General features: G+C 39.0%; 1 protein-coding gene across 6 annotated transcripts in view; it reads left to right on the top strand.

Annotated features, from left to right (window-relative positions):
* Window positions 1-2,224: 2,224 nt before the first annotated feature.
* Window positions 2,225-16,031, top strand: part of LOC131243554 (SAC3 family protein A) — a 53,767-nt gene continuing 39,960 nt past the window's right edge. For 5 of the 6 annotated variants that reach the window (XM_058242992.1, XM_058242993.1, XM_058242997.1 and 2 more), the window contains exons 1-3: window positions 2,225-2,590; window positions 3,102-3,196; window positions 12,418-13,338. In XM_058242992.1, the coding sequence (XP_058098975.1) occupies window positions 3,143-3,196; window positions 12,418-13,338 (975 nt within the window). In that variant the 5' untranslated portion in view covers window positions 2,225-2,590; window positions 3,102-3,142. Of the gene's footprint in view, window positions 2,591-3,101; window positions 3,197-12,417; window positions 13,339-16,031 lie in introns of those variants that run through there. The other variant, XM_058242996.1, reaches the window with a different exon arrangement.

Here is a 16,031-nt window from a genome sequence, read left to right on the forward strand (position 1 = left end):
ATAATATGATCCACATGATAATTGGATCTCTTTCAATTTTCAGATGATGTCGTAAAATGATATGGAAAAACAGATAAACGATGTAGATACATAATACATACATCAAGGTGAGCCCCATGGTAACCCCACAGTATGGGGTGCATCGTCTTGGGTTAGGCCGGGTCTCACCTAATCAACTCTCAATTTTGAGGTACATCCAAAGCTCAAGTGGACCACACAACTGGAAACAACAAGGATTAAAATGCCAACTATTGTAAACTTTGCGGGTGCTATAAAAGTTTTGGATGAAGCTAGCATTTGTGTTTTCCCTTGGTTCAAGTCTATCTGATCTTGTGAACAAGTACTAAGGCAGATAACCATTGCGGGAAGAGAACCGGTGGCCTTAGTTGTGTGTTTACGTCGTCAAATTTTGTAGGTCTCATAATGATGAATGCATTATATCCACAATATTTCATCCATCTTGTGAGATCATTTTAGGGCATGGACCCAAAAAAGAATGATGTGATCCAAAGCTTAAATGGACCATATCATAAAAAGGAGTAGGGATCGTGTATTTACTCGAAAACTTCTCAAGCCTAAGAAGTTTTAGATCAAGTTAATATTTTGTGTTTCTCCTTCCTTCGAGTACATGTGACTTTATGAAGATGTTTGATAGCAAACAAACATCATAGTGGGGCTTAGGGAGGTTTCAATGGTGAACTCCATATTCTCTACTACTTTCTATGGTGTGCTCCACTTGAGCTTCAGATCTACCTTAGTTTTGGGCCCATTTCTTAAAATAATCTTAAAAGATGGATGGTGTGGATATAACACATACATAATCATTAGATCCACAAAACATACTAACCTCGACACACCTAGACAATCTGCTTCCACATCGCGGTGGGCCAAGAAGAAGGTTTCAAAGGTGGATGTTGTGTGGTCCACTTTAGATTTGGTATACTTCAACTTTAGGCCAACATTAAAATAACATGGCAAAATGGATGGATTGCATGGGGCGGATTCCCCCACCGTGTGGGGTCATCCCCAATCTGCTTCCGGCTGTATGTAGAGTGCGGATTCCCCAGCCCCAGACTCATCGTAAGACCCTGGCCTCACCCAAGACGATGTGGCCCTTACCTAGGGTTACCATGGGCCCCCACCTCGATGTATGTATTATATATCCACTCTTTCCATCCATTCTTTAAAATCATTTTAGGGCATTATCTAAAAACATGAAGCTGATTTAATTATAGTGTTAGAAACAATGGTGATTGACTTTGCTACTATTTAAAACTTCTTAAGGCGCACCTCGAAGCTTACATGATATTTATTTACTGTCCTGATAAAGTCACATATGCCGGGATAAAGGTCAAAAAAATATATCGGCTTGATCCAAAACTTTTGTGGCTCATTAACGGTCAATCACCACTGTTTCTTATTTTATGGTACACCTGATAACTGGATCTGCTTTATTTTTGGGATATTGACCTAATATAACATGAAAAAACGGATAGACGGTGTTGATACATAATCCATACATCAAGGTGGGACCCACGGTAATACCACGGTAAGGGCCGCACGGTCTTGGGTGGACGCGGATTGCGTCCAACCCCGCCCGTCTCCAGATGGGAACGGGCAGCAGATTTAAGTGGCCACTGTGATGCATGGGTCTTATCCACACCGTCCATCTATTTTTTTTTTTTTTTTTTATAATCATTTTAGGGATAAGACCACACATGAGGCATATCCAATTCTCAAAGGGACCGCACCACATGAAGCAGCGGTGATAATGATTCTCACCGTTGAAACTTTTCTATGGCCGACCGTGATGTTTATTTTCCATCCAACCTATTCATAAAGTTACATGGACCTGTATGAAGAGAAACACAAATATCAGCTCCATCCAGAACTTCTGTGGCCCCAAGAAGTTTTGGACGGTACTAATTTAATCCCGATTGCAAAGTCCACTTGATCCTTGTATCTGCCTATTTTTTGCCTTATATCATAAAATGATATGAAAAAAATGGATGGACGGTGTTGATAAGACCCATACATCACGGTTGCCAGGAGTCGTCTCACCTAATCCGCTCTGCTGTGTGCAGGTGCTTTTCAATCGAGCAATTCGCGTCCGTACTTTGACGGTCTGGATTGCCGCACGAATTCGCCATGTGAACGGTAAAATAGACTCACCACCACTTTAAAAGATTAAAAAATCGATGGCGACACACGTGAGTCTACCTCATAAGACTCCTCCAAGTTATCATCAACCACCGTCTCCAATGCCAAAGCCAAAGCCAAAAAAGGGTTGAAAAAACCTCTCTCTGTCTCTCTCAAAATCTCAACCGATATTCTCTCTTCTTCTCATCTCTCGTCTCGTCTTATTTTCTCTCCAATATCTCTCCTTTGATTTCTGCAGATCTTTCTTCTTCTTCTTCCCTCATAACTTATTGAGATAGTAGTAATAATAACAACGATAATTCCGTTTTCTAGTTTGTTTTTTGTTTTTTTTGTTTTTGTTTTTGTTTTCCTATCAATTGCGACTATTTCTCTCCATCCGTCGCCCTAAAATCTTCCAAATCTCATTCTTTCGAGCTTCGGGAAACAGAAGGTAATTGAGATTTCTCTTGTTGTTTGTTTCTTCCATGTAAAGATTTGAGGTTTCTAGGGTTTGACTTTTCTTTTTCGTTTTACGTTTTTGTGGAGAGAGGAATTATACGATAATCTGCCTGTATGGTTTGATAATCCCAGCGGTCAATCTGATGGGCCAAATCCTGGATGGACCGTGCCCTGAAAATGTACTGGATTGGAATATCGTAGGCATCTGCTTCTTCGTTCTTTTCTTGGATTGAATAGGGACTACTGCTGTTTTTTTCTGACCGTCTTTAAAGGGCTAGGATTCTCCAATTGCGGAGATTTTGTAGTTTTTGGGCGTAGCTGATCCTTGTTGTGGTCCATCTCAATGGCTGAACCGTGGGTCCACTTGTACAGGTGGAGGTACTGGGGATCATATAATTCCTCTCAAGGAGAAAGAGCAGTATTTTATCTGAATTTTTTCATTCATTCAATTTTTTAACTAAGGAATTGATCAGTTGTGTTTTGATTTATCTGATTTTACTTAGTGAGGATTTGCTGATTGTCAACGGTGTGTGATGTTATTGAAATGACAAACCAATGGGGCGATTCGGTTCCTGGGTTGGATCCCAATTCTCTTGAGGTATTTGCAGCGCTCTCTCTCTCTCTCTCGTCTTGCCGATTTAAACAAAGAAAGAGCTCGATTTTTCTTAGAGAATATATATATATATATATATATATATATATATATATATATATATATATATATATATATATATATATATATATATATATTTAAAATGTTGGTTTGCTTGGAATTAGATACAGGGGGTTTGATGTTCGAATTATAGGGTTTTTGATACTTAGAAGGACTCTCCCTGAGGTGGAAGGATCACCTAGTAGCAGTTCTAGGTTAACTTAATATAGAACCTGTTTCTAACACTGTTTTGCCATTCAAAATATTTAGTACTTTTAAGGACAAAATTGTAAACACAAATTCTGCAGGAAAAAGGAAGTTGCAGGTACTGCCTGTCGTAGGGGTTGTAAACAGTCGTTTTTGCAGTGAATCAGTGAATGTATGGTTAGAATAGATTGTTGTTGCATGCCACAGACTTATTTATTCACCAAACTTCAGTTTGTCTAGTTGGAGATGCTATTGAACATGGAAAATGACACTGGTTAGGAGACAATTGGTGTAGTTGTGGAAAGGGAAAGTGCATGTAAGGGGAATTCAAGAATGGAATCGTGAGATTAGAATTTTGTGGGGAAGGGACTGGGAAGGAGAGGTGAAAAGGAGAATGGAATTCCAGGGAGATGATTGGAGAAACATTACCTAAATTGCCAATCCTCCTATGTTTGCCATCGTAAATTGCACAATTGATATTATGGACCATTTCCAATCTGGCTCGCTATTTTTACTTTCATGAAATTGTGGTTCTACACTCTTCTTGTTGATTAAATTGTAATTTAAATTTAAAGTTACCTATATATATGCAATGTCAAGGATATACAATACAATATTTTGCATTCACAATTTACTTTTGAGACGGTGAAAAAATATTGTTAAGCCAAAAGACAAAAGGTGAGTAGGAAAGGAGCTGAAGTGGCGAGTGAACCTCTCATCATTCAGCCCTAGGAAAAATAAAAATTGAAAATGGAGTTACCCTAACAACACGCCTAGGAAAACTCCTGCCCCATAGGCACACAAAAATAGGCCATCACCCCATTTCCAGAAATACAATTGAATCCCAATCCCTATGTAACACCTCCATGTATAGGTCCCTGAATTTAGGTTTGTGAAGAGCCCACCCTAGGTCATCGAGGAGATCAAATGAATTATGAAATATAATGCCTTCCTGTGAAATGTCCTAGCATTCTCTCCCTCTCTCTCTCTCTCTCTCCACAACTATTAAAAAAAATACATTAATGGAGAATTTTCCAAATAATTGAGCCTTGGGAGTGGAAAGGACAACCTGTCCAGTTGGCAATGACATCGAAGATGGACTCATTTAAGACCCAAGAATTCTAGAACATGTCGAGGAATTTCATCACACAGCATGGGCTATCTGATAAGGAATGAAGAGATGGTTAACAAACTCCTTATCATTACCGAACATGATGCACATATTTGGGGAGGATTTCTTAAGGTTGTGTACAATGAGTGTTGGGCAGCAATCAAAATGAAAGCTTGAACCGTGATATTGGTGCTCAATGCAAATGGGCTTGAATAAGGGAAGTCCTTTCCAAATATTGGTTTCAGAAACAAATAGACTTGAATAAGGATGATGGCGTGATTTTCCAAATATTGGTGCGGGATGCAAATGCATTTGAATAAGAGAAGTACTTTCCAAATATTGGTGTCAGATGCAAATGGAATTGAATAAGGTTATACTGAACTTTCCATTGGACTACCACTTCCAAACCCTCCTATGCTCGGTAGAAGAGTTAGTTCTAGCCTTGTAAAGTTTTTCTAGGAGCACGATGAAAGCCACAGTAGCTTTTCTTAACTATCACATCGTGATTGGTAGCTAAGATATATTAAAAAGGGAAGTAAGTTGCTATAGGCTCGTCCCCAAGCCACCACATACTTTGAAAACTTTTTTTTTTTTTTCACCTTGGCCAACAACTAACCAAGAACCATCTTGAAAAATACTACTCAATTTATGATGGATAGATGTGCCTTTGTGCTTGATTCTTTTGCTCTTTAGATTGATAGCTTTGTAGATGTTGCAACTGGTATTCCAAGCGGGAACACTGAGAGCCAACCCCCCTTAGAAGACATATTTTATGAGAATAGCATCTTTGCACACCCATGGTTCTGAATATAGGAGGAGTTGTATCACCCAGGCCTAAAAATTATGAGATACTGGCGCCACATATCAATATTGGCAAGTATTGATCGAATCTTTTTTTTTTTTGAAGTCAAACAATTAAGGAAAAGTATTGATCGAATCTTTTTTTGAAGTCAAACAATTAAGGAAAATATTAGAAAAAGGGGAAACAAGATATTTAAGAATTTGGAAAACAAATTATTCATGAATCTTCTTCTTCTTTTTGTATTTTGGATATGTATATAATGGTGTATCAAACCATTCTTTTTTAGGAATATTTTTTGTCAGCTTGACCCGTTGATAGTTAACCAAGTGGCCCCTAATTGAACACATTTCACACTCACGCATGATTTACTAAATTAGTGCCCAATACATTGAAATAAAATAAGAAGAAAATGAAAACATGAAAAAAAGTCGATGGTCACCCTTCTTTCTAATTTTCCTATAGTGGTGCATTCTGCTTCGATGCATTGAATCTTACTCAAATCTTTTGTCTTGATCGCCAAAATAGGCCTAGATCTAGTCTAAAATGACTTTCCAAGCTTCCTTCATGTTAAATGAAAAAGAACATTAAATTTGGAAAAAAAATATTCAAAATTGGGCCTTAATGAGCGCATCAGCTTGTATTGGCGCCGATATTGACTGATGCAAGCCGATACGACCCTTTTTTTTATGGTGTGTCATTTCAACCCCATATTGTGTATCATATCAGGCCGTTATGGATACAATATGACCATACCATATCGGTTGATATGATACCGACGTTAAAACCATGTCCACAACGCTTTCAGTTCCTCTTGAAATGTCCAGACCGTTTTCCCCATGAAGTCCGTTCCTTTCCTAGATTCTTCCTATAGCCAAGCTCTCATCCCTCTTCAACTTCTTGACATTTCCTACTTTAATAGATGAAATTTGTGCTTTTCCTCCCTTAAGAAATCATGCTGTATTTTCTTAATTTTCTTTGCCACGAAAATCGAAACCTTGTATAAAGAGAAAAACAAACTGAAAGGTCGGATAAGGTGGACATAGTAAGAGTGATCCTCCCCCTCATGGAGGATATGATTTTCCCATCTTGCCAACCTAGATCAATTCTTCAATAATGGGATCCCAAAAAGAAGTCAAACTTGCTTTACCATCAATAGGGTGCACAAGATTGACAACTTCGTGATTTTACAACCCATTTCACCAATGAAAGAAGCAACCTTCCTGTCTTCTGCTGCAACACTGACCAAAGTGCTTTTTCTCATGTTAGCGTGGATGCCCAATATAGCTTTAAAACATCTCAGAACACCTTTAATGCTTTTAATATGATCCCTTGATGCATCGCACAAGATAAAGAGGATCGACAACAAACTGAAGGTGAGAAATAATGGATTCTTACATGCCAACACTGAATCCTTTGATGAGTCCCAAGAAGAAGCCCTAGACATCAGCATTCTTAAACTTCCTACTTGAATTGTAAATAAAAGAGGAGAGAATGGATACCCTTGCCGAAGACCTTTGATGTTGTAGAAGAACCCATATGGAGAACCATTCATCAGAATGGAGAGATGCAGTGGGCATGCATTCCGCAACCCAAACCGGTCCTTACTCCAAATCTCATTTTATGCATTGAATAAAGCCGGAAGTCCCTATCAACATGATCACAAGCCTCTTCAATGTCAAATTTGGACAACAAGCTTCATCTTCTTACTTTAAGTCTTGAATCCACACATTCATCAGCCACAGAATGCCGTTCAAAGTTTTCCTTTTCTTCATGAAAGTCCCCGGGAAAGGGGGCAATAACTATCAAAGAGCCTCCCTAGGCCTAACTGCTAGATATTTAGCAATATTTTTTTCATAACTCCAACCAGACTTATTGGTCTCATGTCCCTAGTTTTAGAAGTGTCCACTATCTTAGGAATAAGCATGATAAAGGTAGCATTAAGACCTTTGCTCAAAATAGCGTGCCCATGAAATTAAGGAAGCACTTGATGTCGGATTTAATGATGTTCCAAGAAGTATGGAAGAATGCTGTGGAAAAACCAATCATACTAGGAACTTTTTTCTTTATCCATTTCCCCACCACCCTTCTAATCTCATTCTCCTTGAGCTCACCTTCAAGCCAAAACCGCCAATTATGTGGAATACTCTTGAAGAAGAGACCCTCAATTGTAGGCCTTAAGAAATTTTCCTTCAAATAAAGAGCTTCATAAAAACTCAACTACGAGTCTATGACATCCTTGATTAGCAATGACTCTTCAAGAAGAGAATCATCAACATGAAGCTTGTGAATATGATTATGTCTGTGTCTTCCATTGGAAAGTGTGTGGAAAAAGGGAAATTTTGTCTTCCTCTTTCAACCACGTTGCTCTTGACTTTTGCCTCTTCATTGCTTCTTCTTTTTTCAAGGTATTATGATATTCATATTTTAGAGAATCTCATTTCACCTCTCTTCTCTCATTGACCTGATGTCCTCTTCTCCCTTTTAGTATCTCCAACGCTACCTAGGATCTCCTCCAAACTGTCAACACTGATGCGAGATTTTTACTAGGGACTGAACCTGAATAGGGAAGGTTGACAACTTTGATCAATCTCCAAAGGAGAGGCAGATGATGACAATGTTGAACGAGGGATCATGAAATCGAAGGAGAAAACGGGATCTTCCAACTGAACCACTGGACAACCTTCACCTTGCAAAGAAGTTGAGCATCAAATCCCTTTGACTTTACCACCAGCGGTAAGATTCTGACTAGGGAATGAACCCAAATAGGAAAGGTTGGCAACTTTGATCAATCTCCAAAGGAGATGCAGATGTTGATGATGTCGAGATAAGAGATCTAATAATCATGGAAGAAAACTAAAGGGATCTTCTAACTCAGCCATTGGGACGAACCTCACCTTGTGAATTAAGTTTTGCATCAGCTACATTGACATGATCTGGTTCCTCCACCTTAGCTCTTACTCTTAGCCTAGGATCCAAATCGCCACAAACTACCAGAAAGAGCCTTCCCTCTTTATCCCTTTTGAAGCTATCATTCACCCTCCTATCACCTCTCCCAAAGACTAAATAGGACCATTTTTATTTCCGAGGACACAAACATTTTTGGAGTTAAGTGGAAACCTCACCAATGATATTTGGGTTAAGACAGTGAGTGTTCTTGAAACATGATAGGTAGCTGAGAAGCTTGACTATGCAGCCTAGTCCCCTGATCGTCTCATGTTCTGATATATATATATTTGTTAATTTTTATTATAGGGTAGAGACCACCTGTCAAAATTAGATGATAAGATCCATTGCCAGGCACAATCCAGGTGGAAAGGGGACACCTTTCCCCACTTGTTGCAATGCCCTCCTGATAGTGATAAATTTCCACAAACAATCGTCTCTCATCAAATGGGCAGGGACTACTCTGCTTTGAGCCATCATTTGAATTAGAAGTGTCACGTGGACCCTTTTAAGAGCTGACAACTGTTGCCAAGGTGGGCCTTGGCTCCTCCCAGAATCCTGTGCTAGAACAAGCCTACCGGCGAACAGTTTACAGTTCCTTCCCCTGCTTGCTGCTGATAATGGCGATAATGGCATGATCTCCACCAATCCGTGAGAAAAACTAACCACCAAGTTTGAAGCTCCCCATCCTCTCTCAGCTTAATAACCTATGCCTGACCTTTGATGATTAGGGAAGCAAAATTGGACAAATTGTAGGGACCGTCAATCAGAATCTTGGTCTTGCTCACCTCCAGCTCCTGTTAGATTATAATTGGGTCCACCTCCAGCACCGTATTGAAGCAAGATTGGAAACCAAGGAATTTATCCACATCCCAAGCATGCAGTGGTTTCCCCCATACCTTCACCCAAATTTCCTTGCCCTCTTCCGGGATTCTACTTGTTTTTCAGGGTGAACAAAATGTTTTATGGGTGATAGTTGTTTAAAATGCAGTATCCAATATGTAAATTTTTTTATGGATATCATCATCATCATAGCCTTGTCCTAGCTATTTAGTCAACCTTATGACCTCCATTTCCTAAGCCCAATCTTTGGAAAGTGACAAGTTTTCATATGCCTTCCAGCGACCTCTATCTCAGTTCCCCTTATGTCTGCTTCTTGTCCTACTTTTTAGCCCTTCAACCCTAATTCATGTTCCTTTTCGTTCCAGGGCCGTCTTCGACTTTCTCAATACATGGCTGGTCCGATTAAGTTTCTCCTTGCCATTTTATCTCCAATTTGTACTGCTTCCAGGTTGCTTTGAATGACTTAATTCTTAGTTCTACCTTTCTAGTCTTCCTGCATATCCATTTATTGCAATGTTCATCCTCTGTTCATGTTATGCCCTCTTAATTGCCTAACACTCTGCCCATATAGCATAGATGGCCTAATATTTAGATAGTTTGTTATCTAATGATGTAATTATATGTACACTTTTTTTTGCTAAAGTGGCAAAATCTTTTGTGGAAAGATGAAAAGCACGAAATGAAAAATTTGTTGTATTATGTTAAGAATAAAATTCTAACCATTTATAACTTGCATAAAAGGAACATGGTGCTCCTCGATGTTTGCATTATGTGTTCATCTGTTGTGAATTTTCCGCAATGATTTTGGAAAGAACCTAGCTTTCTTTGGCCTATCTTTGGTTATGCCTGGTTCGTTTTGCGAGCTTGTCTTTGTGTGGAGAGGGGGCAACAAGAGAAAAGAAAGGATCTCTTTTGCATCTTCCTCGTTGGCTGTGGGGTGCTATGGAAAGGCGTAACAACCATACTTCTAACAAGAAATTGGAAGTTTATGAAGTGGTCTTCCAAAGAGCTAAGAGTAGAGTTTATTTCATGGGCCCTGTGTCCTAATCACTATGTAGGATGTGAAAGGGAAGATTCAATGGGTAGGTTTATGTAATGTAAATATGGTTGGCTGGATGAGTGCTTATATCACCATCTTCTTTCTGACTTTTATTTCAGTTTGCTCTTTTTGTCAGTTTTAATAAAATATGTTACCATTTAAGAAAGAAAAAAAATTTGTGGCACTATGTCAAGTTGTCAACTTGTTATTGCACTCCATATTTTGTAGGCTTATCAGCTTTTGCAATAGCTTCGTCTTAGATCTGTCATGTGTATAACCATCCCACTAGGATAGAGAAAGGAATGTGTATAACTTTGTATTCAATCGACTTTTTTTTGGTAGGTCTAGATCACTCTGTATGATGTACCAAAAACAACCCTCACTCCAGCCCAGTGTTCCAAATATCAGTGATATTATCAATATTGCCAGGTCAGCAATACTGAAATTGCTAGAAATTTAAAGATTTCCAAACATTGCTGATGTTTTTGATAATACCAGCAATATTTGACGATATTATCGATATCAACAATATTCTGAGAAGAATCTCTTATAAAAGTTCCCTGATATCAACAATACCATCTATAATATCCCAGATACGAGGGAAACATCCATAGTAGGCGAAAATTATTAGAAAATTGAGAAAAAAAAAACTGAAAACCTAAAAGATCTTCATTTATCTTCTTCCTTTTTTTTTTTTTGGAAATTTGTTCGTTGGGTGACTTTTTTCACTCTTGGTTTTTATTAAATCAAAGTTTGGATTTGGGAAAAAATCTCGACTTGAAATGAAGATGGCAAGGACTTAAAGGTGACAAAAAATCCGTAGAAACTTCATTTTTTTTTTCAAATGTTAGCATGGATTGCAATGGAAATCATGTATTAACATGGATTTTGGCGAAAAATTAACATTTGAGTGAAAAATTGGGGAAATCCTAAAATTTCCATTTCTATATTGGGAATACCGAATATGTGTTTTCCACTGTTAAGTAATGTGGAAATTTTATACGTTAATGAGTGTTGGCCGATCTATTGTTTGGGTACAAATTTTCTGTATTTATTATGTACTGACTTTTCGACAATACATGGTTAAGCCCCTATAAAATGGAAACTTATCATTTATAGTTATTTTTTGCCATATTTTGATTCCTACATGTGTAAATATGTGTCTTTTAACGTCTTCTGAAGTTTCACTGAAAAATTCTGCATTTTTTCTCAACATTTCCCCGATGTTTCCCTTAGACTGCAATTTTTTCTGAGTATCGGCGATATCGATACATGTTTTTGTGTCTTTGGTCATTGATCCATGTAACTATACTGATACTCGGAACAGTGAACACTGCTCTGGCAAATCTTAATAAGTGTTGTTGTTGCCATTGGGTTTGTTTAGTGCATGCATTTGATGTCCATTATGATCAGTTAATGTTGGCATGCAAAGTTGGTTGCTTTCCATCTCTTAAAAGGTTAACCATAGAATTAGTGTTTGGTGTCTGTTAGATGGCTGCTTGTTACTTTCTAGTGCCTAACTGTTTTGCTTTTGCGATATGTTAAACTTAAATCTTCCACAACTAATGTGATATGACTATGATAGAGGCTTTGGCATTTGAAGTGATTAATCTACTAATCTCACTATCAGAAATGCTTATCAACATGGAGATGGAATGATGCATGCACAATTACTAGTTCATTCCTTCTTTATTCCAAGATTTCTTTTTGTTCTATAATATCCATTAAATGTTCTCTTTCTTTGACTCTCTCTCTCTAAAAAAAAAGAAAAAAAAAAGAGTTCTGTTTCTTCCCATCTTTATAATGCCAATTTGATACATGTGAAGGCCGCTTGCATGAGTAGGATCTTAACTTGTGGCCATTCATCAGGCGTGCCCTTCATGTATGCGCGGCCACCTGAAACCTGGCTGGTGCACTCATCGGGTTGGCCATGAGTAAAAGGATGTTAAACAGAATTTTTCCATGTTCCATGTGTGTGTGTCCGACCTACCTGAGGATGGGGCTGACCTGATTCTTGATCCACACCATACAGTGGGGCGCACTTCATTAGTAGTCCATATGTCACACATACACATTGGTTTGTGCAGAATCCTATTTGCAGTAGGCTCCTTTAATTTTCATGAGACTGTAACTAATTCAGCTGATGCTCTTTGGCACATTTGTTGGTTATTGACGCTACTAGTGGTAAACCTAAAATTGTTGTTTTATCATTTCTGGACCAGAAACATCAGGTTGCAGATGCAAGCCAAGGGCATACATCTGTATATGGTCATGGCTATTATCTGCCGCCGCCGCCGCCACCACCACCACCACCGCCGCCACCGCCTCCGCCCTCAACGGCAGGGTCTAAAGCTGAATGGAGTGTGAATTGGACGGATAATGGCTTTATTGAGAATGGAATCCCTCCAAATTCTGACCACCGGCATGATCAGCAGACAGAGTTGACAGTGTTGAGGGATGTTCAGGGTGTACCAAATGCGAGTCACACGTCTACCTCATCCAGTTTGGGAGCAGCAAATGGGTCCCAAGAACATACTGGCTATACACCTTACGCAAGTTCTGCTAATCCATATGGATATGGCAATGCTGGGTATCAGTCTTACTACTATGACTATCCGACACAAACTAACCATTCTTACTCTCAGCAAGTGGGAGCATATCAAACTTCAGGTGCTCCCTATCAGTCTCATCCTTCATTTCAGAATACAGGCTCTTATGTGGCCCCTGCAAGTTATTCAAGCACTCACTACAATGCTGCTACTGATTATCAGACATCGGGAGGATACCAGAGCAGCGGCTATAGTAATCAGAATAGCTTGTGGAACGATGGAAATTATGGACATTATCACTATTCAAGTTATCAGACCTATGATTCAAATGGTAGTCACAATTCTAGTACCATGGCTGCAACTCCGCTCCAATATCAGCAACAATCTCAGAATTGGGCAAATCAATTCAGCCAAAATGCATCTGATGTTAGCTGTGCCCCTGGGACAGAAAACATGTCTGTTACAACTGCTTCTGCTGTGGATTGTCCAATTCCTGGTTTCAGTGGTGGATATACTTCAAACAACCAGCCACCACCACCCGGCACCACATCTTGGAGGCCGGTTTCCAGTTCATCTGAATTGCCTTCTTTGCAGGTTTGAGGCTTTCTTTTATGGCTTCTTTTTTGAAAAGAATAAGGCAAATGCTCAGATTCACACAGGTACAACCTAAATTGGATAACATGTCGACCTTGGTTATCAAACACAGGATCTTCTTTCCAATAAAGCGCTGTTATTAATTAAAAAGAATCTCAAACATTGAAGCAGAATACACTAATTGAATGTGCATATAAAAGAAGCCATTTCTTCAGAAGTTGCTGTAGTTTTGTTGCTTCAATGTTATTGTTCTTTTTATTCTTTCTTTCTTGTTTTTTCTGGTGGTTAACCATTCATAGTTGAGACTCTCTTTATTCCTTGTATTTATCATTGTACCTTGTATACATAGAACTGTTTTATTTTTGCTTAGTTTGATCAATTATCAGTAACAAATATTTTATTCCATTTTTCGACTCGGCACCATAGAAGTTTCTTCTTTGAGTGTGCTTCTTGGGAAATGATGACGGGACTGGTTTCATGGGATGGGAAGAAGCCTGTTACCTCCAGTTCCACTGGTGGAGGGTCATTCTGTATTTGAATGACCTGAAATTTGTATTTTTTATTTTATTATTATTATTATTATTTTTTGCGTGTATGCTTTAGTTGTTGGCAAAGAAATCTTTAAGATTAACTGCTGGATAATTTATAGAGTAAGATATTTAATTGCAGAGATGTTAGTTCGAGAGTGTGTGCATGCTATTAATAGATATTAATGTGCAGGGGTATGTTTGTGTGTGATATTAATTATAGAGGGATTAGCTAGAGAGAGTGCATGCTATGTGTGAATGCGCCTGCAAGTGTGCATGCTACAGTCTGTGCACACGGGCAAGTGTGCTTGCTTGTTCTGTTTGTTTGCATGCATGCCTGTTCTGTTTGTTTGCATGCGTGCCTGCGTATAGGTGTGTGCAATCTTTCGTGTGGTCTAATTGAGGTGGGCCACACTGTGATGTCCTAATGACATCCACTTTGACCATTAGATGCATTGGCCCATGTTAGGCATAGGGCCCAAAAATTAGGCCGATGCATGATTCAGGTGGGCCACATGATAGGAAACAGTTGGGAGAGGGGATGCCCACCCTTGGTAATGGACGGGCCCATCGTGTTGTATTGTATATGTGGAATTTGGACCACTCATCCCCTTCATCTGCCTTGGTTCAAGGGGCATGAAAAAGTCAGGACATTTTACACATCTGGTGGGCCTTAGTGAAGTCAAGGGGGGACGTTCCATCCTAACTTGCCCTTAGTGTGGACCGGCTAAATCACAAATCAGCCTGATTTTGGGCCCCTGGTCCTAATATGGGGTGACACATCTGATGGTCAGAGTGAATGTCATTTGCACATTGGGGTGGGCCTACCCCAATCGGACAATAGTAGTGATTTGTGTGGTACAGACCGGCGGTGAGCAGTTCTAGTGGCGTGCGCTCTAGTGGTACCATTAGCACTGTAAGTTTATGCTCATACTAGGCAGATGTGGGGCCAAGTGATGTCTTCATGAATCCAACCTGTCCATAAAATGTGTCATTTTAGAAAACCCCTAAAGCCCAAAGCTCCGTCCAATCCAAAACTCAGATGGTCCACATCACAAGAGACATAGTAAGAGGGAATGCCTACCGTTGGTGTGTTGTCTATATATAATCAATGCCATTCAACCATTCATTTAGACTTAAATGAAGGGCCAGGCCAAACTTCAGGCTGTTTTGCACCTTAGGTGGGCCCTTGCTAAATTCAAGGGGCATTCCTTCCCAGCTTGTTATCTTTGTTGTGGCCCACCTTAGTTTTGGATCAGGCTGATTTTTGGGTCTTGGGGTTTTTCTTAGGTGACACATGATAGACATGTTGGATGGTATGAATGCATCAAGTGGGCCCCCATCTGCTTGGTACCATTTTAAGTGTACAGTAGTATTCGCACCACTATATATATATATATATATATATATATATATAGTGTGTGTGTGTGTGTGTGAGAGAGAGAGAGAGAGAGAGAGAGAGAGAGAGAGAGTTAATATTCATATATAATATTAATTTTGTTGACCCCAATTAGTTATGATAAAGCTTAGGTGATGATTGTCAAATGCGATTGCATATGCCATCATGGCATACTGCACATGCGATGGCATACTGCACATGCGACTCTAAAGCTTTAAATCTCAATCTCTCTCTCTCTCTCTCTCACACACACACACACCTCTTTCTCTCTTACTCTAATCTCTCTACAACTATTTCAAGTTTCTCTCTCTTACTTTTCATTTCCCATTTACAAACTTGAACTTTTCAGATCATTCAAGATTCAGGAATACCATCCAAGATCAAGATTCATCATTCGAGTATTTAAGATTGAACTTCGAATTTGAAGTGTTCAACCATTCAAGATTCAAGAATCAAGATCATTTCATTTCTTCTTCCCTTTTCTTTTATAGTTTTATTTCTCATTCATTCATTCTTAGCCAAGTCTTTCCTAACTTTTTTATTTTTGTTTTTTTCTTTTTTTAATTAAAAAAAAGCAATAGCATATACAATTATGCGATCGCATATGCGAACACATGTTGATCGCATTCGATCGCATATGTAGTTTGACAACACTGATGATGATAAAATATTAATTTTAAATATTATATGGGATGTAAACCTGAAAGCTTCTCACAGAAGTACCAAACACCGTTTGAGTTGGACAAAAGCTCTTCTTCCCCTCCATC

The sequence above is a fragment of the Magnolia sinica genome, chromosome 4, assembly GCF_029962835.1.
Source record: "Magnolia sinica isolate HGM2019 chromosome 4, MsV1, whole genome shotgun sequence".
NCBI lineage: Eukaryota > Viridiplantae > Streptophyta > Magnoliopsida > Magnoliales > Magnoliaceae > Magnolia > Magnolia sinica.